Raw genomic sequence first — 27700 nt, 5'->3', positions numbered from 1 at the left:
GCCCCTGTCCGTCCGTCCATCCACAATTGTATGTGGACATTGTGGACACTTATAGTAAAATGGATTTGTGCTAAAGATCACATATATATACTCTTCAAAAAAACAAAAAACAATTCAGAAATAATACAAAACTGCGGAAATGCACTGCTGTTTTTATTAGAGGTAACCAGTGTATGTTAATAACATGTCAATTGCCTACACATGAACATAAACAGTTCATATGGGCGGCTTATCTGACGGCCCCATTTCACTCGCAAAGAGATACACTGTCAAAAGTGAAAATGGACGTTTTTGATTTTTGTCTTAATAATGAATAATTGCTCCACCAATCCTCAGACATTCAGCAATTCGTCGTGGCATGCTCCTAATCAACCGTCCAATCACAATTTGGGGCAATCTGACCCACCCCTCTTGCAGTGCCACGGCCAATTCTTGCAGTATTGTCGGTTGACGTTGACGTCATGTCCTAGACATGCTCTATAGGGAAAAGGTCAGGACTCATGGCTGGCCAAGGCATATGGACATTATGGTGACGCTGGAGATAGTCATTCACGACACGAGCGCGGTGGGCACGGGCATTATCATCTTGAAAGATGAAACATCTACCTGCACGTTGAGCAAAGGGCAGAACTATCGGTGCCAGGATGTGGTCACGGCACACCATAACGGACCCACGCCCGAATCTGTCATGCTGTCTGACGTTAACGTTAGTATTTCCCTCATTTACACGCCTTCAAACGCGAGCACGCCTATCGGTGAAATCCAGAGTAAATGTGGACCCATCTGAGAACATTGCACGCGCCCATCGACGATCACCCCTTGTAATCTATATATCAAGCTTGATATAAAACTGTAGAAACCGTACTGTTGTTCCTGTCGTCTTTTTTATGAATCTTATGATATTATTGGGACTCATAAAAAGATATAGGCCTACACAACGTGAGATGTTACAAGAAACATTTAAAGGATCCTAACCAAGAAAGAGAGAAATAGATCAAATCCGAGACAATACTAGACGATCAATGGTTGTTCCAAGATATGTAGTAAGAAAGAGTGCATGGGTCATACCTCGGATGTTGCATGCATCGGACTGTTATTTCATGGATTTGGGCCCCGATTGTAAGAAAAATCACGTTTGTAAATTGTAACTCGTGGACACTCTGGATGTCAGAATTTTTATCCGATTTTGATGAAACTTGAAATATATGTTTATAAATCAAAAATTGCGGCTCTTTTCGATATTCGCGCATATCGGACTGTAACTTCCTAGATTTTTTTTCCCTTGATTGCTTGTGGTCGCTCTAGGGTCACAGTTTTTATCCGATTTAAAAAAAACGCTCGAATACATCCCCGTTACACCATTATAAAGGTTTCTGAAAATCAGACCAAAACTGCCCAACAAAATAGCCACTCCCTGTACGCAACTAAAGGTTGTAATATTAAGATTGTGGACCCTCTAGAAGTCACAATTTTGATCTGACTTTGATGAAACTTAAAATGTGTATATATCCCAACAATCTTGTTTCCTGTCCATATCGGACCGTAACTTCCTGGATTATGGCCCCTGATTGTACGCAAAATCGCGATTTTAGCTTGTGGACCCTCTTGTGGTCCCATTTTTTATTCGATTTTACACCCTGATGATGGTTGAGTTCAGATTTCGTAAAAAACCTGACCGTCCGACAGAATTGGCGCTGCTTGAAAGCAAATAATGTAAAAGTATGCAATACCAAGGTTGTGGACCATCTATGGGTCAAAATTTTTATCTGATGTTGATGAAAATAAAAATATATGTTGGTTCCTTTCGATATTAGTGCACATCAGACGATAACTTACTGGATTATGGTCCCTGATTGTACAAGAAATCATATTTTTAGCTTTTGGAACCTGTATAGGTCACAATTTTTATCCAATTTTAAAGATAGGTTGCTTGGCAACGAAACATACGCCCACAGAAGCTAAATTGTCCAGGCAGTCCACAAGTGTTGTCGCATATTTTTACTATTTTCGGTAATGAAACATTTATAATACACTAAAATCTGATTAAGAGTAACAACTCATAAAGTAATTATCAGAAAACCATTAGAATTTGTTTGGTTTTTATAAAGTTCTGCCCAATGCTAACGTTTAGTATACGAAAGTTTAATAAGTGACCAAGGGCCATAACTCTGGCAGTAATTATCGGAAATCGCTGAAAATCAATAGACTTCTTCAACTAATGACCTTAAACACTGTGTATAAATTCAAAGTCAACTTGACTGGGGCCATTACATTGCCAATGTAATTAATTACATTACCATTACCATTACTTTTTAAATGTAATCATTACAATTACTTTCTCATTTTTAGCAATGTAATTAATTACCATTACCCATTACAAGCGGATATTAACTTCAGCCACAAGAGCATCCACAAGATTTTTTGAAGTGATCAAGGGCCATAACTCTGGCAGTAATTATCGGAAATCGCTGAAAATCAATAGGTTTCTTCGTCTCATGGCCTTAAACATTGTATATAAATTAAAAGTCAATCGGATATTAACTTTAGCTGGTGGACGGACGGGGGCAACGACAATATACGACCACATTTCAATGTGGGCGTATAAAAACCGTTTAATTATATCACTGTTACACCCTGATGACGGATGAGTTCAAATTTCTGGGAAATCGCACCGAAACTACCCAACAAAATGGCCATTCCTTGAATGCAAATCTTGTAAATGTGTGTAATATGATTTTGGACATTCTATAAGTCACAACTTTTTCCGATTTGGATGAAACATAAAATATGTTTTTATCCCTTTCGTTATTTGCGCATTTCAGACCAAGACTTCCTGGATTATGGCCCCTGGTAAAAAAAAAATAGCGGTTTTATTTTTACCTTGTTCTCTATCCATATCTTGAAAAATGTGGGCGTATCTTGCCTGTTAACAACTAGTTTGGGAGGGGGTCATGTTACCCACTTTCCATAATTTGGTCAACTCGACATGGAATGACCAAGTGAAATTTTAGATAGCAATTGAATTCCAACTGGCAAAGGTGTAAAGGGTTCTTTTAGGTGTACACAGGATATGGTATTTGTTCATCCTGAGCCACTGCAAACCCCATTGATACTACAGATTATTTGGAAGGGGAAAGAGAAATAATTAATATATAAAGTGTTGTAAAATCCTTTTTAATGTGTTCACACTCAATCACTATAAACAACTACAATAGAACAGACAATAAATAAATGTATTAAAATTCAAATATTGGTAGAACTTTCATATTCTAGATGGGTCACAGTATCATATGAGATAAAATGAAAACAATTGTTTAAATAAATAAAACATATTCCTGGAGTCTAGGTTTACCAAAAATAGATCTCTTTAAATTTTCCCATGTATTTACAGTCTAATTATTTCATGGTTTCTTTTATTTAAAAATAGAATATCATTTCTAGTTACCCATTTGATGGGCTAATCTATAGCCGCATACTCTACCTACAACACAGTGCTTAGCAAATAAAAATACATTTGTACATATTTTACACCAAATTATAATATATACAAATAAAAACTGACAATTTACATGCATTTCCAATATCAAAATTAATGCTCAGATTTATATAAGCCCTTTAAATAAGTTTTGATTGTTTTTTTCCGAGGCAATAATAAAAATAATGTTATTTTCTTTGTTTATGCAATCTTTTTTTCAGATCTATTATGCTTAAAGGGGCATTATGTAAGATTTAGATAAAGAGCTTGCCGTTCTCGCTATAATATTTCAAAAATAAATGATGCAAAATGAACATTTTGAAAATTTCAATCTAATTACTTTATTTTGAACTAAGTTATTAATGGTTGTAGTTTTGACAAGATGTATGCACTCTTGTAACCACCATACTGGTCATTCTTGTCTTAGCCTTGCTTCTCCATTTCTAAATTAAATCAATAAATGGCCAAACCATTCTAATCTACTTAAATGTCTTATGGTCTTTGTCATGTTGATAAATGTCTAATAATTTATGTAATATTTAAGGCCCAAAGAAAGACCTGCAATAGGCAAATTTAGGTCTTACATAATACCTGTTTAATAATTAATTACTGGTATATAATGAAGAGATGTATCCCTTGTTTTTTTTCACAAATGTTGTTAGAATTTGACTTCAGTCACAATAGGTCTAAGGAAAATGGCCAAAAGTTTCTAATCTTGGTGACAAAATATAACATAGAATATACTGGTGTTGATAAAAGTGTATGATCACTCGGGCGAGATAAAAAAAATACTCATGACATTAGTGATAATTATAAATTTTTGACCTTTTCTGATCCAAGTAATTATAATAGTGTAAAAATACACATCACATAAAGAATATAATTACTAATGTTATTAATCTATTTGGCAGAGATAATTACTTTAATTATTTATATGGGCTGATAATCAAGTTGTAATTTGTATTCAATTTGTGATATTACCATTGTATTTGTAATTGCATAATTACTGATTAGAGATTATACTTTAATCCAAAATGTTTTAAATATACATGGACACAAATGTACAAAACAATGAGTCTACTGTAAAACATGCAAACACTACAATACATTTTGACTATAAATATAACAATAAATTAGTGGTGTAGCTACATGTATGAGCAATAAAAAGGTAATTTATAATATATATATATCTAAACTAACTCAGATATTGTTACTTTGTGAGCCTTTGTAATCAATGTGTTTTCAATCTGAGAGAGAAATGGGGTTTAACGTCCACTCGACACAAACTAGGTCATTTTGGGACTAACATATGGTTTAATTTTATTTCAATAATTCGCTTGCGCGTAGGGGTCTTTTGCAGTGGGAGGAAACCTGAGGACCCGGAGAAAACCCACGAGGTTGGACAGGTGACCCTACTTGTCACGTACAACTGGGGATTTTTCGATCTGAAAGAAAATAGATTGAAATGCATGCAATGAATGTTTTATTTAAACATGTTGCCAATATCATAATTAATGCAATGGGTGTTTTCCTTAATACAAATTGCCAATATCTAAATTTCATAAATAACTCAAATTAACAGTTATTGTAAATCCTATAAATTATGCTTCATCATATTGTTACATACTCTATTTACAATTATTGTTAACTTGACATTATTTATCTGCCATTGGTATTATTTACATATAAATCTTGTTATAGACCAAACGTTATATATTAATGGTTGATCTACATGTAAAAGATAGAGTAGAAAAAGATATAAATGCCTGCAAGAATGAAGTCTTTGATCTATTTAATAGATTGGTATTATTGCCCTATGTAGATAATGTAAGCGTAGAATGTAATATAAGGAATGGTATATTAGAATGTTATAATATAATATCATCATTCCTTCTATAAAGATGGGAATATTAAATGAATATAATGGCAGTATTAATGAGCATAATACTCTATAATTGATAGATGTATAAATCTGACTAGATCAATATAATTAATAAAGGTTTTAACAACAAGCACTGGTTTCACAAGGATTATTATATTCAAGTTTTATCTAGTTTTTCTAACTATTATGATTTTAAGAATAAAAACTGTAACTCTTCAATGTGTCTTTCCACAAAACACACTGTAAGCCATTCTCTGAAACTGAGATGTATTAAATCAATTTAAATGAGCCTTAATGAACTATTCTAGATAACTTAATTACAATCAGCACTTTACTTGATTGGACTACACTGTTACAATGGAGATGTTCAAATCAGATTGTATACACATAATCTATTGGTTTTCAAGATGTTGTTTAACAATGACTAATTAGGTCAGTCAGGGGCGGATCCGGGGGGAGGGGGGGGAGAGTCTTCGACCTTGATCAGTTCTTGATCTTGAATAAATTATGATGTTGTATACACCGTTCACGTCATCTGCTGTAAACAATCATATCTAGATAATGTGATGTCAGAAGGATTTCCCTCTAATATGCGATTATTCAGGTCTACCATCTATCGTGAGTGGAACGTGTCTGAATTTCATTTTCTGATGGTTGAAGAGTGCTATTTTTAAATGTTTAAAATAATTCATAGAGCGGCCGAGTAGTGCACTGAAGTAGATATTTACTTTTTACGTCTGAATTGTTGTATTTTAAAACTTGTTGTGGATGTATTCAAAGAATTAACCCAAAATCACAAAATCCCGTTTGAAGGTAAATAAAGAAGAACGATTTTAAAATACTCTGAGATGATATTTTCCAACATTTTTGGTTTCGAAATGTAGCTTACAACCTCTACTTTCCATCTACTGGAGTGATTATCGATATCTCTTTTTAGCATGTACTAATAGAATTTCAAGAAAACTCATAGGTCTTTTGCATTTCCATGGATACCAGACAAACCACAGTCTATAGCCAAAAGTTGTCCAGTAGCTTTTTTGGACATGCAATCAGCATTGTTCATGCCAAATTTAAAGAAAATCCATGCGGGCATAACTGAGAAAATTTGACTTTTGTTGTCATCAGCACCCTTTATTATCATGCTTTTGGGCCAAGTTTGGAACATAGTTGGTAAATAAAATTGGTATTTTTTTGGTGATCAATATATAGTTTACCACCTAAAATAAAAGAATTATAGTGCTAGCTTTAAAATGCGCATTTTAGACTGCTCGATGACCTTAATGACAAGGATGTTCATCATGTAAATGAACAGTGAAATAACAAATAAATTTCTCAGAATGACTGCAGTGAACCTATAACTGTGCAGTAATGCTAATTGATATATGTTCTAACAGTACTGATTTCAACAGCAATACATGTATTTATAGAATTAATTATCATTTAATTTAAATGTATTGCATTTTTAAAAGAATTTTTGTTCTATTCATAACATAAACAATGATCAATTTTTAATCAAATAAAATCAATTCTAAAAGAATAACATAATAAAATCTTGACAAATCTGATGTAAAGGAGGCCATATTTTACATGTTCTTCATACTTCGTTATTCATGACATCTTTTACATTGGTTTGATGAAGTAACATATCATCTGTGCCATCAACAAATCACATTGCATATGAACAACTACACTATCTGTAGTGAGTATCTGTACGAGCATCTCAAAATTTTATTGCTCGATTCAATTGCTACAAGATGTACTGCCAACCTCAAACAAAAATAACAGTACTTGGAAGATTCAGTCTCCTTTGGAATTCAAAAGACAATTTAAAAAAAAAAAACGCAATGCCTACCGGAACATGTAATTACTTAACAAACTCAAAAGAGCACACACAAAGGAAAATGACCAAACTTTTAAACAAAAAGAGAGTAAAATTGTGACCTCTCCAATGTAGTTTTCTAAATGATTGATCATTTGATAGCGATCATCACAAAAGCACTAAATAATTTGAATTTCTTCAATCAAATTCACTTATAAATGGGAACCAAAACACCACTACTTGCTGTTGTTCGAACTTGAAAGTCTGTAGCGCCACAGACTATTGCATTATGATTGAATGGTAAAGACATCCAGCCTATTATGAAATAACTAGATAAAAGAGGTAAGCAGAGTCCTATTGAAAAATTACTTAAAAAAAAAACAAAAAAACTATTCACAACCACAATATTCTGCTCTGCGTAGATCAAGTGTCTTGAGGCAAGTCATGGTGTAAGCACATAAGGTTAAGTATATAAGCAGGTGATGAAGTTGTCTATACAATAACAAGCTTATTTATCTTATATAAAAACATCACAGATAGTCTTCTCTCTGCCACATTTAAACATTGAAATCATCTGTAGAGGCGAGAAAAATCTCTCAAAGAATGGGACACATGTTTCATAGCTTCAGCACTGAAAAGAAGAAAATAGGACTTCTTGTCAAAACATGAAACTATACGTAAATTTTAATGTAATGAAATAGGGTTTTATCTTCAATTTTTCTACACCAACAAAGCTAACAAAGACAGGCAGACGCCATGAAGTATGCTACGAGAGAAATTTTACCCAGACTCTTCATTGAATCCCAGCAGTCAAGGGTTCTTTTACATGCACACTAACATGTACATGGGATCTTAGTTTTTTTTGTCCTATCTGAATGAATAGACAGGCCCTCCATCCTGCACCACTTATAAAGGGAAACCCCAATGAAAAATCCTGATGAATTTTCTTAACCAACACTGGAATTGAAACCGGGACCTTCTGGTAAGTGAGCCAGCACCTTATTCACGGAGCTACTGTGACTCCCTATTAGAACTACCCATAGTTGTACTTTACCATCAATCTTTTCTTTTCTCAATCAAAGATTCTTGACAAAATCTCTATCATTTTCCAAATACTCAAAATTTTTAACAAGTTTGAATCATCTTGACATTATCAAATATCAATGCAACTGAGAAATTTGATATACCCTATCAGTAAAATTATATTTCCAATTAAAAGGGTTGATAAGGATGACAAAATCTACTGAGAGGTGGAATAGAAATAAATGTTGATGAAATCCAGGATAAATCTAATATATATTACCTGGTTACTGCTTTATGAAAGTCAGTTAATTGTTTATGTGTAGCTGTTACTGCACCACCACTATTTTCAGCTGGTAAAGCTTTTAATGTAGTTTCTAATAATACACAAAACATCTGAAACAAATCATAATCAACTTTTAATATTGTAGAGTTCTGTACAAACTTGGTGATTTGATGATATATTTGGACTAAAAATATATTCAAACTAATTAATCTATCAAAATTTTGCTTCAAATACTTCTCAAAACATTGTATTCATGAGGGAATACTCTGCTATAAAAAATCTATTTAAAGAAGTCATGGTTGTGTCACATGAATTGGCTGACTTGGTACCTAGCAACGGGTGTGAAGCCGGAGGAGAATTCATGGCATATACAAGACAATGTTGTCTTTAATCGCTGTCCATTATCATTTATATCGAAGCCTAATTAAATTCCCGGATTATCCCACGTCTTTTTCCTTTTTTTTTTTATCTCAGAAGCTGTTGTACGTTTAAGCTCACCATCAAGTTTATCAACATATACATCAAGTGCTCACTAACGTTGAGAGATCAAACAATCTTTGCGTGCAACCTTTGACGTCACTCGAGCAGACATCCCTAATCGTTGGGTTGCCGGTTTGAGAAACCCTTACATTTTTGTCCTGTATGCACTCCATTAGTGTTTTTCACTCCATATATACCAAAACTTTCAAATTTTATTGGAAATAACCACCTGATAAATACTTCTGTGGGAAAGTATCATTGATTACATTTGACATTATAACATAGCTTTTACGCCTCCTGTTTCATATAGACACTTTCTTTAAATAGTACCATTTACTGAAAAAGTATCTATGAACAAAGGCAACCTTCTCATTCACAATTTAAAATGACTTTCAAGACACACTAAGTTTATGTTTATTTCTTAAGAGGGAGAATCCATGTGACCCTACTCCTTGTCAGTACAATCCCAGAATGGAAACAACACGACTTAACTCAATGACAGATGTTATAATCTAAATACAAGTCAGTCAATGCACACCCCACACCCCTATCCAGCCCTTAAAATATAAGAACTTGTATTACTGGGGAGGTTGGATGGCTGAATGGTTAGTACGCGCATGCTGTATCATACGGTCTGTCATTGAGTCAACTGGCGGGTTTCGATTCCTCGGTTGTACGTGACAAGGAGTAGGGTCGCCTGTCCAACTTCGTGGGTTTTCTCCGGGTCCTCCGGTTTCCTCCCACTGCTAAAGACCCCTACGCACAAGCGAATTATTGAAATAAAAAAATAAACCATATGTTAGTCCCGAAATGACCTAGTTTGTGTCGAGTGGACGTTAAACCCCATTTCTCTCTCTCTTGTATTACTTGATTTATACTTACAGGCCTATCAATTAACATAATTTCGTGTACAACTTCTGCTACATCAGGAATCATATATGTAGGTAAACAATAAATACAAGCGTTAATAATAGCATGTATTAAAGCCTGACCATGATCATTTAATAACTGTTTGACTAGAGTTTGACGCACTTCAAAATCTTCTCGATCCTAAAACATACAAAGAAAACGAAATAAATTATATTCAGAGTGGATGTGGGACCGTGGAAATAACTACCGTTCTGTTCTAGATGTATAGCTTATCTTTGCAATTTTCAAAAGCAGATTGTAACCAAAAGATGAACAGAATTCACACAGTGTGGGACATGATTTGAACTAATAACTCATACCTGTTTACAAGGCGAAATATCTAAAACTGTTAGGAGAAAATGCCTGATTTTCATCTATAGAGATAATTCAATTTTTTTACTTTGACTTACATCTTTTTCTCTACCACATTTGAAGAAATCAGCAAGAAATTTCATCACAGAAGCATTGGCATCTTTATGATCCAATGAACAGGCAGCTATAGCACAACATATTAAAGGTTTACACATGGGACTTTGTAAAAACGGGACAGGACATCTCTGGATAAATCTACAAGTAGAAAATTATGAAAGCACTACAAAAACAGAATTAAGTAGAAATAGATACATAAACAAGTTAAATTCTAATGTTTGTAATGAGGAATTTTCAATTAATTAAGTACAAACTGGAGTAATGACCTCTGAACCTGTCTGTATTCTTTTATTAATTAGTCCAGTTTCAGGTTATTTCATTTTGGGGGCCATGTGCTTGAACAGTAGGGGCACTGGACACCTGACCAAAATGACATGGATACAAATCCGAATGTGTGCCAAGATGAACCTTAGTCTATTTCCCTTTTTCAGATACTGGTTCCCACTTTATCAGGGATCGAGTCAGTGGGGGTGACAAGCAAAGTGTTTCCCATTCATTCAGATGGCACAATTAAATGTCGTCAGCTGGTGTACATATTGGAGAGCATCCACATCCTACGTGACCACAGAACACCCCTCCCACCTCCAAAGTCTCATGTCAGTGAGACATTAAACTGTGAACAATACCTTTTATTGTTAGTTTTACATAAACATATATAAAAACCCATTAGTTCAAAATAATTTCGAAAAAAATTTTTAACCACAAAGTTATTGTTCAACAAAAGGTATGAAATACACTAACAGATCTGTTCATTGATGTTTCTATAACCTTAAATAATATTTACCGTAAACATAATCTAAATAAATCATCTACAGTATCTGGGTGATTTCTTAATCCATTATGCTCTTCTAATATTTTAAATGTAGGTCCACAAAATGCCTGGAACAGACGTATAAGTATATATTAAATGTACAATAATGACTAAATACTGCTGACTTCACCATCATTATAATGATAACATTATATATTATACACCAGGGCAACCTTCGGATGTAAACTGTGGGCACGATTACAGGTGTTCAGACCACTGACTATTCAATATGGCAGTGCTCATGTCAGTTGTTTCGCCCGCTATATTTTTTTGCTATTTACTCATTTTTAAAACTATATTTTGACGATGGGGATGAAGAAATGCTTTTAAAACATTTTCTTACAGCACTATAACACAATTGGAAGTTATAATGATAATCCCTTATCCTGAAATCCACTTTAGACAGATCCATACTATATTCAGGTCCTAGTGTTTAAATATATCACCGATAAAAGAATACCTTTCTCAATACACAAATACTTTGAATTGTAGAAAGTAGTGCTCACCATACACAAATGTTCTAATACAAACAGATTTTCCAAACTATTGAAACAGATTTTTTTGTATTCATTATTCAGTGTCAATTAAAACTAATGGAATTTTATATTTATTCAATGAATCCAATCAAACAAATAAACGAATAAAAGAAACATTATTTATTTGAAAATCTCACAATTTCTAGAAATCTGAAAATGTATTAATAACAATCCAAATATTGATGTTTGAATTGAATCAAATAATGATAGGTAATTAAATAGTAAATTAAACATTGGATGTGACCAATAGTAAAGAGAAATAAGTTTAAACTGAAATTGTATAAAGTAGGTATAGATATATACACACCTGTAACATATCTAACAAACCTGGTATACAACCCGGTTCTGTACCATATTCATCTGTTAATATACTACCCAAATATAGAAAACATGAATGTTGATGTACTTGATATAACTGTACCATCTGTAAAATAAATACATACTATCAAACTATAGTTTAGAGGCTCAGTTTGGGGTCCATTAAATGGGCACAAAATCAGATCAAACTTTTCTACAAATTTTTTTTTGTGTGTAGAATAGGATGCTGAATGGTAATCAGTACGCTACTGGGGTGTTTTCGAGATATTTAGGGTCAAAGGTCAAATGAGGTCATTTACACTGAAAGTGAATATGCAGCCATTCTTGAATCATGAAAATGATCAAAACTAATCACTCTTTCAATAAAAATGTAAACTTGCTAAATTCACCTTTGTTCTTTGTGACCCTGGAGGTCAAAAGGTCAAGTTTTCCGAGTTAACGCAATACACGCTAAAAGGTGGCACGCTAGCTTATTTATATCTTCTATGATATAATTTTCAGTTCATTATGTCTTTGTATACACTGAGTAAATTGAACCCTAATTGGACTGTATTTTATTTGAAGATTCAATTTCACAATGCTGTAATTTGCATATAATTCAAAACTACTCAAATAACCCTCAAGGATTTATTTTACAACAACGAGTCCTAATGCCTAGATTATAAACTATATTCAATATTCACATACATGTACTGAAGGCATATCAGAAATTTAACTTACCTGTGTGACTAGAGGGGTTAATAATGTGGCTGAGTTTTTACCCAAACATCTAATAGCAAATCTAATACATCGACAACATCTCTCTGTTATTCTAACATCAGCTTGATATTTATTACAAGCTTGTGATAATACTAACCATACCTACAATAACAACATTTAAACACAATTATTTCCAATTCATACGGTAGCATGGTGACGGAGTGAGTAAAAGGCATTGGTGTGTTTCGAGAAAGTTATCCAGGATTTTCCAGCATGGTTTCCCAATATCAATGGTGCAGGACAAGGTCCTGACAACTAGCAATGTCTAATCGTTCAGATAGTACGTAAAACCCACATGTAAAAGAACATGTGTATATTTCCCTAATAGTACACATCTTTATTAGCCCTGTTGGTGCATAAAAGTAGGAAGTTAATCATAATTTCATTTCATTTATTCCAATTTATATATTACCACCAGTATGGTATTATTTCTGTGTTCACTTTCCCATTAAGATAGAAAATTTATTGACTCTTTTAGCGATATATTTACCTCTTGAATAACAGCTTGACAAGGATGTACTTGACCATTATTCACTGTAGGATTTGTATATCTTTAAGAAAAAAAAAAGAATGGGGATTTAGCCCAAAAAAAGGATCCTGTGAGACTAATTGTATTGTCTGTGTTGTATATTCGAGTACCATATCTATCTCTATTTTGAACAACAAGAGACTCCTGTGAGACTAATTGTATTGTTTGTGGTGTTATCTATATTTCACCAGCAAAGACTCCCATTAGACTACCTGTACAATTATAATTAGCTCTCTGTACAATAAACAATTAAACAACTTGTTTTGTCTGTGTTGTATCTATGTATCATTAGCTGTCTGTATGTAAAGTATATTGAACTGTTCTTTCAGAACATACAAAAATAATAATTATACCTAAATATAGCAGCTAATCTGTCTAACCATACAGTAGGATCATTATCAGAACCTTGTTTAACTGGACCAGTTTCTTCAGCTATTAACTACAAAGTAAGTTATACAATCACTAGTAGCTGAAATACCAATTAGTGATGGATGCTTTTTCATTCTAGAACACCTGATATACATCTCTTGTTTAGAATTTAAGCGGAATGTTATTGCACATTGGATACCAAATTTAATGAAATATTTAAGCAGTATCAAATGAGCAATAAAACTGAACAAGGCTGATAAATTCTAAAAAGATGTGTTGATTGATATCATAGCCCAAAATATTCAACTTTTTCTTGGAATTCTTTCTTTCAGATTTTTGACTGTCGTTTGTCTGTTTTAATGACGAAAAAAACAAAGAAAACAATTTTAACGTAATAAAACATTATGACATAAAGAGATAACATGTTGCTCTCATTCGTTATGACTGTCTATTTACAAAGAGAGGTTACTCTGCATTAATTTTATAACATGGGAAAAGAAATGTAAGTGGTTTTTATATATTTTTAAAATGATTTTGAACTTCAGCAATGACTAAGTTTGAAAGAAATTGCATACTGTTTTTATTAAATGACCATACACTTGTGTGATCATGTAGGTGTATGCTGTATGTGGTTTTCACGCTACTTTGAAAACTGTTTATGGTGTTTGAAAATCAGTTTTTTTCTTCCCAGTCATATCAGTCACTGTTCTATTTTTTTTATTTAAGAACATCAGTTAATTACGACTCAGTGTGAGTTGCAATATTTTTGTTCACTTTTTGAACATCTTGGAATTTGACCAGTCTGATTAGTGATTATGGCAGAATGTCAACATAGCAACATTGTCAAACCAACATTGAATGAAATTTTCTTTCAAATACATTTGTTTCAGGAGTGTGTTTTAATATGGCAATGGCTGAATTTGACATACAAGCAAGATTTCATGAAGATTTTCTGGTGTTAAGTTTTCAGGTGTAGAATTCTTTGCTATTGCGAAGACATTATAGTTCCCAGGAAATTTTCATTCAAAGTGAGTTGCCATCGGAAATTTAGAGGACTGTTAACCCATTCGACACCATTCAGAATCCAAGAAATTTCCATGTTTGGCTACAATAATCATTTCTATTTTACTTTCATGCCATAATCTGGAAACTGAAAAGACAGTTTCAATATAAGTTTAATGTTTCTGAAAGTTATAAAAAAAAACTTTTTTGAATAATTATATTTGACTTACTTTATTTAACTGTGCTATTTGAAAGGAACTCAGTGTGCGTAAACCTTCAGCTATTTTAGGATGTGGAAGTCGAGCTAATATTGATGCTGTGCCTGAAATATTATTTTGTAAAGAAGGGTAATCCATGGCCAAATTTAAAATTACAAACGAAGTTACAACTTTTCTGCAACATAAGGTAGGTCATTGAGTCAAGTGGCATGATTTTCAATTCCCCATTTGTACATGACAAGAAGTAGAGTCGCCTATCCAACTCGTGGGTTTTCTCTGGGCTCTCTGGTTTCCTCCCACTAATACACAGCCCTTTACGAAAGCGAAAAATTGAAATAGTCCCAATATGAGCTAGTTTGTGTCGAGTGGACGTTGAACCCCACTTGGCCACTTCTCTCTCTCTCTTCTACACCAACCAGTATAATGAAGATGGGTATGCACCATGCAGGGTGGTGTAAGGAAAATTTGCCCAGACAGCAGTGATACAACCTACTATTGTTTTGATTTTTACTGTCAACCCGGGACCTCCTGGTTAGTGAGCCATTGTTGCTCTATAAACAATATGAGTTTTTATCTCTGAAATTACAAATGACTGAGCAGACAAAGACTGATGAAAAAATACTGTTAAAGACAATCCCACGATTTGGAATCTATTTTACATAAACAGCATTGCTTGTTTGTGTATCTATATACATTTTACATAAATATACTTTTTACTTGTAAAGTAATTCAACATTTTTAAAATCATAATAATGTGATATACAAACCCTTTAATAAACCAATAGCAGCATCTGTGGACAAGTTAAACGTATCCATAGCTTGAATAATCTGTACTAATCCTTGAAAATGTTTTGTTAGATGATCACGACATTGTATTGATATACTCTGTAAAGCATTAGCTGCTGCGGATGCCAATGATGGTTGCTGTAAACCAGCCAATAAAAATTGTAATACTGGATCTGTAATAAACCATTATGTATTTAGACATTAATTAAATCTAGTATTTAATACCCTTTAACACACAATTAAAAATAAAAAAGCTTGTGTATATATGTTTGCCTTATTAACTGTTTCATTACATGGGGTCTGGTCTCTCATTAGAATAGCCTAGAATAAAAGTAGTAAGTCGGCGACAGGACTGATCATCAGCGTAAGGATTAAGACCAATAACAGTTTCAGTCAATTGTGTAATATCAAAGTGTTCCCCAAGACAAGAAACGTACTACTGTTCTGCTCCGACTGGGTTAATGAAGACGTCGGACATACGCCATACAGTGTGCTATGAGTGAATTTTTGCCAGGACAACAGCACTATGGCCTACTCCTATGTAGAATTCCAACTGTCAAGGGTTCTTTTACGTGCATGCCAATGTGTATCCTCGAGGCAACAATTTACAATACAAAGAAGATACATATAAAGAAATGCTGGGTTTTTTTTTCAAAGATCAACTGCTGAGAATATGATCATTAAAGCAGAAGTCTTGGAGAAAATATTTATATAAATTACTGATAGATGCTTTGAAATTGTATGTAAGTATTTTTTACCTAAATACTGTGGGTTTCTTTCAATCCATTCACATAATTCCCCAACTAATTGTAAACTTGTATATCGTACAGCAATATGAACTGTTTCAGGAAGATTTAATACAGCTTCTAATACTTGTGGTACTATTTCTTTTTCTTCACTAAAATAAAATGAATTGTGAAATAAATCATTGATAGGTTATAACAGAAGGTAAATATGTGCCAAACAATGTGTAATACGCATTTTTAATAAAATATCTAAATTTTCACAGGTTAATCAAAGCTAAAATGTACTCAAAATTGATAATTTAGCATTTAATTAACAAAACAAAATCAACGACTGATAAATTTTTCAAATTGGATTCAATGAGATTAAAAATGAAAGGCTCATTTCCTAACACTTAAGGTGGCTTGTTTATATTGTCTACAGAGGATGTCGAATGCTGGGAGAGTTTTAATTCATCATATCTTTGTAAATACTGAATAGATTTGAACCATTTTTGGGCTGATTTTCATTTTGGAGATTCAACTGTCACAATATTTTAGTTCGCAAATGATTCAAACTCCCTGAATATGATATCAGATAATCATGTCGCTAACCACACTACATTCTATTACATTCTCTAAATTAACTGATTTGTACACTATCCATTATAAATTTTTGACTAATTAATTGAGAGAGACTAAAAATTTATACTTTATAATTTTATACCAGTATATAATCTATGATTATAATTTTGAACAATGTATTTATAATTCTGTAAATAATTTCTTCTGAGAAATGAATTAATATATACGCTCTGGCTTGTTTTCAAATCCCATATGTAAATATTTATCAAATAAATAGTATTAGAAAAAAAAAGAATCCGTAACTTTAACCTAGTTAACAACATTAATTTCATGGCATGTTTGTGTTGAAAACAAACATTAATATCATGGAATAAGAATTTTAGTTTCAAAACTAATGGCATTTAGTTTCCTAAATAAACTTACGGTAAAATATTTTTAGCCACAGCCGTCATAACAAATAGCGATGCTTCTGAAGCATCCCATGGTATGTTCTGTGTCGGATTCTGTAGATTGGAAAACATCTGTCAAAAAAGAAAAGATTTCATAGTTTATTCAGTTTGATTGAGATTACAATGTACTAGTGAAAAAATTGATCAAGTATTATATCTCTGTGAAAGATGTGATATTATAATAGAGAAGACTTGTATAACCAGTCAATTCTCTCAAACAATTGATGAAGCATTATATCTCAGTGAAGGATGTGATATCTGAATGAAAGAGACTTGTATAACCAGTCAACTCACTCTAACAATTGCATAAAAAAACCTACCTGACTAAAACATGGAGTTGAACCAACAATAAAAACAACATCTTTGATTAATTCGGACACCCGTAATCTAAATTCACCAAAATCACCGGTATCATCGGGTATCGTGTCCTAAAAATTATTATAAATAAATAACAACAACATTTTATATTAACATGAACCTAGGAATATTTTGTGTACCATATTCATAGAAATCTTCTGTGCAAATGTCTGTCAGTTCAGATGTTTTTAAATTCGCATGACCATTGTATGAGTGTTTATGGGAATGTTTATGGCTTACATTTCACAGACAATGACACTTTAATAATCTATCGCCAGGACAGCGTATAGCGACTATATTTGAAAAAATCTAAAACCACATGTAAATTGTAGTTATATCATATATTTGTGCACTGTGTTATTTCATAATTTTTATTGTTTATTTTACAGTCTTCCTAAATTCTCTATTACCTGATAAAACTGCTATTTATTTTCTGGCCAACAGTATTATGTGATGTCTGATATCCCAACATCTCATTTCAATTTTATTTTTTAAACAGTTATTCAGTCTTGAAGTTTATTGTAAACAGAAAAATAAAAATGATAATATTTCTATGTACAGTAACTTACATGATCTGGATCTAATTGACAATGTTTAGCTAATGATATCAACAATCTCTGTATATATGGTCTAAATAATTCGTTCAAAGCCATATCATTCTTCTGATACATATCTTCTGATAAACGATACCAAAAATTAAAAGTTATTTCAGCCACCTGGAATACAGAATATTGTAAATTGTCACTTTCAGTAACAGAATACAATGATAAATTGTGAATGACACAAGTTAAAAATAAAATTGTTTTCCTATGTTATTTCAGTCTATTTTTCAACCTGAGAATAAGACACTCTTTTTGAGAAGTATTTCTGATTCTTTGTCGATACATACTGCTTTCCGCTTGCCACTCTTGAACAGAATTGGGGTTTAACTTCCACTCCACGCAAATTAGGTCATTTTAGGACTAACATATGATTCAATTTTATTTCAATAATTTACTTGCAGGTAAGAGTCTTTGTGATCTAACATGCTGTAAACCATGTGGATTAGGCCACATGGGGATTTTTGGGGGGTTAGAAAATTAAATCATGTAAGAGACATTTATCCAATGATAAATAATTACTTATACACAGAATCTAAAAAATCTTACCTCATATAAATGATGACCAACACAAGTTAAAAGTAATTCTAATATTCTAAAGTCTCCTAATCCCTGTAAAGAAAAAAAACCCAGATACGATCTAATAATCCCTGTTAAAAACAACACACAAAGTATGGCAGTTACCTAACATGTTGAAAATCTATCACTGTACCCCGGGTATCATTTAATCAATTGAGTTGTTTATTTTACAAGTGTTTAATTTCCCGATGACTGTTGAAAAATAAACAACCCAATTGATTATTAATGGGAGCAGGACAATTGCTGGCAGGACAACTGTCGACAATATTATTTGTTTTCTGTATTTATGTTCTTTTTATTAAAAATAACCAATACAGTAGAATCTGTATGAGCAGCCACTCCTATTCAGTGACATCTCCTTGTAAGCGGTCACGATAAATTCCCCCCGTAGAAATTCTATTGTTTAATCTCTTTATTCAACGGTCACTCCTCTAACGCGGCCAGCGGTCACTATTTTACTAATAAATTCAACAAAAAATAGCCCATTCAATGGCCATTGTTGAATGATACCATCTTGTCGTTCTTTGTAACACCAACGCTAATCCCGTGCGTAGTAGTTAATTAACTGGACCCCCACTGATCAGGTAAAAAGAAATGTAAAAATAACAATCTACCCGGGATTATCTGTTAATTAATCTTTTGTTTTATTAAACGACTAACCTGATCATTGTTTTCACGCGTAACGACACATTATTTGATACTGATTGAATAAAATAAAAGTACCGAGTTTTGTCACGATCATCTAGTATCTCTTTTCCATTGCCACTTTATTGTTTTAACAACAGACGTTTTAGCGCCTCCTATAATATTACATACAGAGTTACACCCCCTGTAAATAGGTGATAAAATTAGCGATGTTTTTTTTGTGCATGTGCTTTTTTGATAAAATAAAATTAATTCATCGATTTTCTTCACAAAAATGGATAAATATTATCGAATGCACCACAATGGTAGACAGTAGTATCGAAGGTTGGTACAAAATGACAAGTATACAGAAGTTATGTCCGAGATTTGAGTAAAGAAATTTCGTTCGGCGCAAGATTAAGCGACGGTCAAATTTACCGCTTTGAATGCATTCAAGCGTAATATTTAATTTATGTCAGCACATAAAGCACCAAGATTTTATTAAGAGGCCACTCCCGTTAAGTTATGTCCGAGATTTGAGTAAAGAATTTTCGTTCGGCGCAAGATTCAGCGACGGTCAAATTTTCCGCTTCCAATGCATCCAAGCGTAATATTTAATTTATGTCAGCACAAAAAGCTATGAGATTTTATTAAGAGGCCACTCCTGTTAAGCGGTCAGTTGTGAAAATTCCCTTGGGTGGCTGCTTAATGCAGATTCTACTGTACTTAATTTCTAAACTTTTTTTAGTATTATCATACTAATCATTGATATAGAATTATTTAGTTCAGTTTACTTCACATATTGTCTATAATCACACTCACTCAGTTATAATAATTAATTTGCACATTATTTTGAACAGTGGTCGGGAAATTAAACGCTTCTAAATGGACACTTGTTATCAAAATTAAATTTGTTATCAGCTTTAATCTGGACCCAATTACCAATCTGATGATTTGGGTGAATTTAGAAGATTTTTACTAATTTTCAATCAATGATTTAATATTGAATGAATGTTAATGAAATAAGGGGTAAAAACTCAAGATTAAATGATATCCAGGTTACAGTGTATATAATGAATAAGATACTTTATATAGTATTTACTAAGTTCTCTTGGTATAAAGAATCCTTTCCTAATTAAAGTATAGTACCCTTTATCTGATTTACGTATAGTATAGTTTACCTGATTTGGTGTTGTTACTATCACATTTAAAAAAGCTTCAGCTATTTCTGTAAATACTCGACAATAATTAATAGATCTGTAAATAGAAAAATAAAACAGTACAATATTTGAAAAGAATGAAAACATGTTTAGTCTCTTGCTAATAGTTCTTTACTATAGATTTTATGAGCATATGGTTATTTTGATCTATTATGGGTATATGTAATGTAAAGAAGAATACATATTAATAAATATATACTGCCCAACCCAACAAATATTACCCATGACAAGCGATTCAAACATTGATGTGTAACATGTGAGTCTGCTGCTGTAACTACAGCTACAGAAAAAGAAATCTACAAGTACACAAAACATAAATAAATTGTTTAATGTATATAAGTCATATTTCATAAACATACTTATCTGAATCTTCATCAGCTACTGAAAGATGATAACCTTCGGTTAATGTTAATACACCTTCAAATAAAGCTTGAGCTAATGTCGGATGTTTCTGAATATCCTGAAATAAATTCATCATAATTCAAGCAACATATATCAAATCAGAGAATCCTTGTACTTTGGCCAAATCTAACATATCTGTATATCCAAATGTATAATTTGTGAGAGATCAAAAGGATCAACCAGGCTGTAATTATGTAGAATATTAGAATAATAATTCTATATTACCAAGATTAACAAATTATAGCATACCTCCATACTGTAAAGTGCTGTACAAAGACAATCTGCAGCAGCTTCATGAAGATGTGATGGTGTTTCTCTGTGTCTCTATAAAATACAAATGTGATTTATTATTGTAAAGTTTCTTTGGAAGGGGAGAGTAGAGAGTAAAAAAAGAAAATATTTAATAGTAATTACTTATATCAGGATGCTTTACCAGGCTTTAAAATATATATAAACAAATAACAGATAGCTTTATCTATAACATTCACTAGGTTTATCAACTGCAATATTTAAATGATCATTGTTTGATAACACAGAGAGAGAGAGAGAGAGAGAGAGAGAGAGATTGGGTTTAATGTCCACTCGACACAAACTAGGTCACTAACATGTTTTTTTTTAAAAATTTTATTTCAATAATTCGCTTGCGCGTAGGGGTCTTTAGCAGTGGGAGGAAACCGGAGGACCCGGAGAAAACCCACGAGGTTGGACAGGCGAACCTACTCCTTGCCACGTACAACCGGGGATTCGAAACCACGCCAGTTGACTCAATGACAGGCTTTATGATACAGCACGCACGTGCTAACCATTCGGTCATCCAACCCCCCTTTGGTAACGGTGAGAGTACCCCCAATGAACGCTGCAGTTAATAATAAACCTAGTGAATATTATCCATAAAACTGTTTGTTATCATATTTTGCTTTCACCAAATGCCGTTTAAAGATATCAAATATAAACTGTATACATACCAAGGCTTCAAATGGTGCCTGTAATAATGGTGTATTTATAATAGCATCTTGAGAAATACCTCCTACACTAAACCAACTTCCAACAACACGGAATATTCTAGCTTGCAATCTTTTATCATCTCCTGCCGACTCTGAACATGCCGTCTGCAAAAATACAATGCGGTATTATTGAAACATAAAATGTCACACACAATAATCAGGACATTGCTTTCCTTTTCAACACTGTCAACATATTTTCTGCAATTATATTGGGCACATTATGTTTTTTACAGAACAATTAAACAATCTATGTGAGTGTAATACAGTTCACTAAATATGTTTTTTTAGAGATGGAATAAACCAATTTTCTACCCTATTTATTTTAACACAAAAAGATAACTTGTATATGCTGTGGTTCATTACTTACCAGTAATTGTAAGACTACAGGACAAGCTGATGTTAATTCTGCTATTACTTCTTGTCTTCTGTTTGCACCAAGCCGCAGTGATCGACTATTAATCTGAAATAGAGATCAATTATGTTAAATACATCTGACAAATCTGGATTCAAAAATACTTGCAGGACACAATAAAAAAATAAACTATTTAGATATCTGTATGTACATGTATTGAATACACAATAGACAGTGGAATCTGTCACTTCTGGCATCGTACGGAAATGTTCAAATATGTCTTTTTAAACTGCATGAAATAATACTCAAAACCGGAACATGCACAAAAGATTGATGTCCTTTTTGAAAATGATGACGGATGTCACAAATTGTTGTAATATTCAGAAGCTGAATGTGACAGATTCTAGTGCATTCCCCAGTATACAGTACCTTGTACATAACTAAAAATAAAATAACATATAAGGTACATTTATTGTCTATGGTTATGAGTACATTCTTTGAAGAGGGGAGATATTTGCTCGAACAGCAATTCTTTTTTGTGAATTTCAACTGCCAATGGATCTTTAAAGTAAACTACCAATTTATATTACATTTCTTTTGTGTTCAATCCGATACCCCACGTCCACATGAATGGACCACTTATGCATCATACGTTTGTACCTCAAAATAACCACAACCCTTGTATGAAGTTTTTATAATTAATTACCTCTTCTGGTAAGACAGTAAGTACCTCCAATAAAAATGATGTTTGTTGAGCATTTGAACCAAACCTAAGGAAACAGTTAATAAACATAAATCAGGTAATTAACAATAGATACATTATTCCTTATAAAATTAGACTACTTTCATCAGTAATGACTATTTGCATGTTGAAGCCAAACAAAATCTTAAACCAGAGAATATAAATTAACTTAACTTACTTTTGAATGATCTCGACAACCCCACCTTTCCAGGACGGAATCTGTAGAATTAAATCTGCTAATGCCAAACTTAGCTGGAATAAATAATACTCAAAATTAAACTTCTTAAAATATTACAGTATTAGAAATTATAATATACATGTACAAACATTTTTAAGAATGATTTACAATATAAATATCTATGTCCTGTAACATTACATTTCTGAACAATGTATTATATTCAAGTAAACAAGTCAAGAATATTTATATTTGGTTTATGTATACTCCTATTACTGCTGGCACCAAGAAGAATAATCCCATAAATTTCTTTATCAAAGTCCTATGTGTGCTTATACCTTTTTATTACTAATAGTACTAATCTGGATATAACTAAATATATCAACGTCCTCTTTTACAATGACCCAAACCAAAATTTTTTCAAATGTTTTTGATGGAAGGCAACTGCAGTAAACAAATAGTGGTTGTTGATTTCGTAAATTGATGCATTTCTGTTAATATATTTTGGTTTAACAGTTGGGCTTGTAAATCATGCTATTGATACAAACTGTCATGTTCTATAAAATCCAACTAAAGCTTTCATAATTTACTGAAAAATATTAACAAGAAATCGAAGTTTTAAAAATTGAATTTTACATGTGGTCACGAAATAAACACAAGAGATAATAACTTACCTGTGTAACAATTACAGGTGGAGTTTCAGGTGTTATTTTACTAGCATGTTCTATTAATGAATCACGCAATGACTGAAAAATATAATAAATAATTAAATCATAATAATAAGTATTGAAATCATTATAACAATGGATCAGTATAAACAGAAGATAATACAAGTAAGTATTATAATGTACTCATCTGTCCAAAATATAATATTTAATCATAATAAATCTAAATAAGTCTTGTAGTGTTATCATTTATGAATAAAACTGAAACTACATTTTTACCAAGAATGATATAGGCCTATGTAAGTTTTCATATTTGGTAGGTTTACTTATTGACAGTATAAGCTTACCGGGTGAGAATTCACTGGTAATTCATGAAATGCATACTGGATCTGGAAAAGATTGACAAATTGTAAAATGAAAACAAATATCAATAATTAATTATTATCATAAATGTAGATAACTCCATACAAATTTTAAACAAGCAATTGCCATGCAAGGTACACCCACATTTTCCAAGCGATGGACAGAGAACAAGCTAAAGAGAGCAAGAGAATACCAATGACCTACAGTACATTGATCGTCTGCTCAATGGATGTTACCTTTCTAAAAGCCAATGAAAATGCTTGCCTGACGTAAGCCCCACCCTTTTCGTGAACTTGACTAACAATACCATTGACATTGAACAGGGACAGTGTTTGGATTGCCGGTAATGGCTACCAGTACCGGTATATTATACGGAATAGCAGAAATATATGTAGGAATAACAGAAATATTAACAACAGTTATGCACACATTTTAAACACTGTTAATGCTAAACTGCTATAAACCTATGGTGGTAGCATTGTCTGTTATATGGAATTGCAGAAAATGGCCACATCTTTTATGCACGAATTAACAGAAATACCAGCGATAATTAAGGACATATTTTAAATTTATCTAAATCATTATTGACATATCTGGACGCATTTTAGCCATATCTAAAACATTATATATAAGTGGACAAGAAAAGAAACAATATTGTATTTAATTTGGGTGGTAATATATCATATGCTTTTGATTTAGCGCCACATGGTTAACATGTCTTGATTCTCGGGCAGTTATTTCTTCAACTTCAGTGTCGACACGGCAAAAGCCTGGATTTGCTTAAAACTGTGCATTAGGCGCACCCCTTCTAGAAAATAAAATATTTGGTAAAAAAAGTGTGCCTGATCTACCAAAGAAGATGGTATCTGTTGAACAATTAATGAAAGTACATGTACATATGTCAAAATTAGAGTTACCTTTGTTCTCATTGTTTGAGCAGCAAAATAACAGGATTCTAAACTTTGATTTAATCTCAATAACTGATCTGCTATTTGCCATGCAAAAACCTTAAATGTAATAAAAAGAAAACATTGCCATGAAAAATATAACAAATCCAATATTTTTTGCAAAAAATATACATTAGTACAATTATAAGTAAGCTTGAGATTTAGTGGTCTCGTCGCTTGGATATCTACCGTTCAAATACTTGTGAATCATGGCTGCAAGATATAGTTCACTGTATCCATTAAAACATTTAGGGCCTCCTGATATGCAAGGACTTTGCTGTGTAGTTTATGTACATGTATTGGTTTACAATCTACATGTATGTATGTGACAAGACTATTATAATCTGTTTGAAGACTACGTCTTATGAATTTTTATGCAATATCCAATATTGTTTGAATTGTACCAAGTACTATTATTAATTATGTTGCTATACATCATGTACATGTGTACTGCTATCATATCATACACACAACTACAGAATTGTTTGTGTACAGGTCTATTATTTCTTTATTAGACATTTTTGGTACCTGTATTGATTTCATGTTGTGTATTGTTCCATTGATTGTGTATTGTTGCATTGTTTGGGTTTATATAATTAGTCAGTTTCCCTCTTTGTACATTAATCTTCTGGATTAATTCTTTCTAAAACGATCATACAAAATCTGGTCTGATTTAAATGGTGGGAGGCTGGTTAATGTAGCTAAATCTCTAACTCAATAATATCCATAATCTTCGACATTGAAAACATGGAATAGAATTTAATGTTGAGCCATTTTGATGTTGTCATCTTACTGTGAAATTATGGGTTCCTGATAACCAATACTCAAGACACAACGAATATTTCAAAATCAACGCTATCGAGCACCACTTATACTGATGCGACTTGATGAACGAGGCAAAACATCAGTGCATATGTGTAATGTCAAACCTGACTCCCAATGTGGACTGGATGTTAGGCATATCTAATACTAGGACTGCTCACATATTTCTCCGAACATAACTGATTAGATATTACAATAAAAATTTTAAATATTGAATGTAAATCAGTTTAAATACATTCATATTTCATAAACATGTACTTTTCGACCCATTTAGATTTTAAAAAATTGAGTTTTAGCTTAAAAATATAACAAAACACTATCAAACTTTCAAAAAGGTATAATAATATTATACTATATTGGAAAACAAGCTGCAAGCAAAATAAGAAAGAATAATTTCTAGCAATTCACAAATTACATTTATCTTCCTTGATCCTTCTCACCAACTTTCAACTTGGAATTTTGGAATAAATAACTAAAGTAAAGTAAGATTCAAGAAAGAGAAAGAGAAGCATAAACTTACCGATTTTTGAAGTTCGCCTAACCACACAGACGCCTTTTCTTTACCGGCCATATCAGGGTTGTTGTAGAGCGCTTGTAGCGCTTGACATACAGTGTCAAGAGTAGGAGCTTGCTCCATTATTAATATTTTCTTCAGAAGTTTTAAAAACTCATGGAACTTTTTCACTTTTCGCCTAAAAACCGGAAATCAAAGAGCAGGTGCGCGATACGGAGCAAATGAATTTCTCCGTTTTCAGAAAGAAAACTCTTATAATAACCCAATAATAGTATGATAATTTACACTTGCAATTAGAATCAAAGTGTTTAAAAAAAAAACAACACTTTTTTTCTTTAATTTCTCAATTACCCCTAAGTACCACTAGAATTTCCAGTCAACAAACTCGGTCGATGGTTGGGCTAAAATTTGGGAATAGTTTGTTTGACTGAAATAAAAAACGCACTAACTCAATTATGATTACATCGTTTTTTGTCTATTTTGATTATTTTCCCCCAAGTTCAAATCTGACAGTTGAAGTCACAATTTTATTGAGATTTTCCTTCCAATAGCAATACCCTAAACAACGTGTTGACCTCTCTTTGCGAGTAAGGTCGTCATCTAGGGTTAAGGGTCAACGACTGACGTCATCAACTGAAAACAATGGCCGTACTAATATAAACAACTTGAATTAAGTCTGTGTCCGATGCATAAAACTGATGACAGCATAGTATCTAGTCGCTTCAGTATTTGACATTTTCATGTGGCCTCGCCCAGTCGATAAAATCAATCAGTTAGTTCAGTCGAATAATCCAGTCGAATAAACCAGTCGAAAAGTTCAGTCGAATAAACAAGTCGCTCAATATTAAGCAGCGGTGGCAGCGGGCTAAGATAATATAGTAGCAAATCATGCTCGTAGCCATAGCTGAAGGAGCCGGGGGCATGGGGTAGGGACCGGGGGGCTTCCCAACT

General features: G+C 32.7%; 1 protein-coding gene across 1 annotated transcript; it reads right to left on the bottom strand.

The window, feature by feature from the left end:
• Positions 1-3158: 3158 nt before the first annotated feature.
• On the bottom strand, positions 3159-26927 carry LOC126810581 (transportin-3). The gene is made up of 27 exons (XM_050535725.2): positions 26756-26927; positions 25384-25473; positions 24451-24492; positions 24113-24184; positions 23442-23515; positions 23228-23291; positions 22537-22629; positions 22131-22274; positions 21415-21489; positions 21123-21223; positions 20725-20800; positions 18890-18952; positions 18311-18457; positions 17705-17812; positions 17359-17456; positions 16387-16526; positions 15610-15801; positions 14855-14946; positions 13607-13692; positions 13215-13275; positions 12686-12826; positions 11955-12071; positions 11085-11179; positions 10282-10438; positions 9845-10012; positions 8480-8592; positions 3159-7807 (listed from the first exon to the last, which is right to left on the bottom strand). Exons 1-27 carry the CDS (start codon positions 26870-26872, stop codon positions 7747-7749), a joined length of 2787 nt encoding a protein of 928 aa, XP_050391682.1. The 5' UTR covers positions 26873-26927; the 3' UTR covers positions 3159-7746.
• Positions 26928-27700: the final 773 nt, after the last annotated feature.

Source organism: Patella vulgata, chromosome 2, assembly GCF_932274485.2.
Source record: "Patella vulgata chromosome 2, xgPatVulg1.2, whole genome shotgun sequence".
NCBI lineage: Eukaryota > Metazoa > Mollusca > Gastropoda > Patellidae > Patella > Patella vulgata.
The sequence above is the reverse complement of the archived record's forward strand: the minus strand, read 5'-3'. Positions and strand labels throughout refer to the sequence as shown.